General features: G+C 68.3%; 1 protein-coding gene across 1 annotated transcript in view; it reads left to right on the top strand.

Annotated features, from left to right (window-relative positions):
- Positions 1-287, top strand: part of ARHGAP8 (Rho GTPase activating protein 8) — a 41,701-nt gene that overhangs the window by 14,000 nt on the left and 27,414 nt on the right. Inside the window, exon 5 of the mRNA XM_015570741.1 lies at positions 158-287. Coding sequence (XP_015426227.1) covers positions 158-287 — 130 coding nt within the window. The remainder of the gene's footprint in view (positions 1-157) is intronic.

Genomic DNA, 287 nt, shown 5'->3' with positions numbered 1-287 from the left:
CTGTCACGCTGGGCTCTGCGTCTCCCCTCCATCCCCTGCCCACGTCCGCGGGCGGAGCTGGCACAGCGGTGCAGCTGTCCACTGCGGGGCCGCCATCGGGGCAGGGCTGTTTGGTTTCACAGTAACGGGGTGGCCGGTGACAGCCGTGCCCCCGCAGGTACCTGAAGCACACGCTGGACCAGCACGTGCAGAGCGACTACACCGTCGTCTACTTCCACTTCGGGCTCAGCAGCCGGAACAAGCCGTCGCTGCGCTGGCTGCAGGGCGCCTACCGGGAGTTCGACAGG

This window comes from Myotis davidii, unplaced genomic scaffold, assembly GCF_000327345.1.
Source record: "Myotis davidii unplaced genomic scaffold, ASM32734v1 scaffold67, whole genome shotgun sequence".
NCBI lineage: Eukaryota > Metazoa > Chordata > Mammalia > Chiroptera > Vespertilionidae > Myotis > Myotis davidii.
This window is presented reverse-complemented; position numbering and strand designations above follow the sequence as displayed.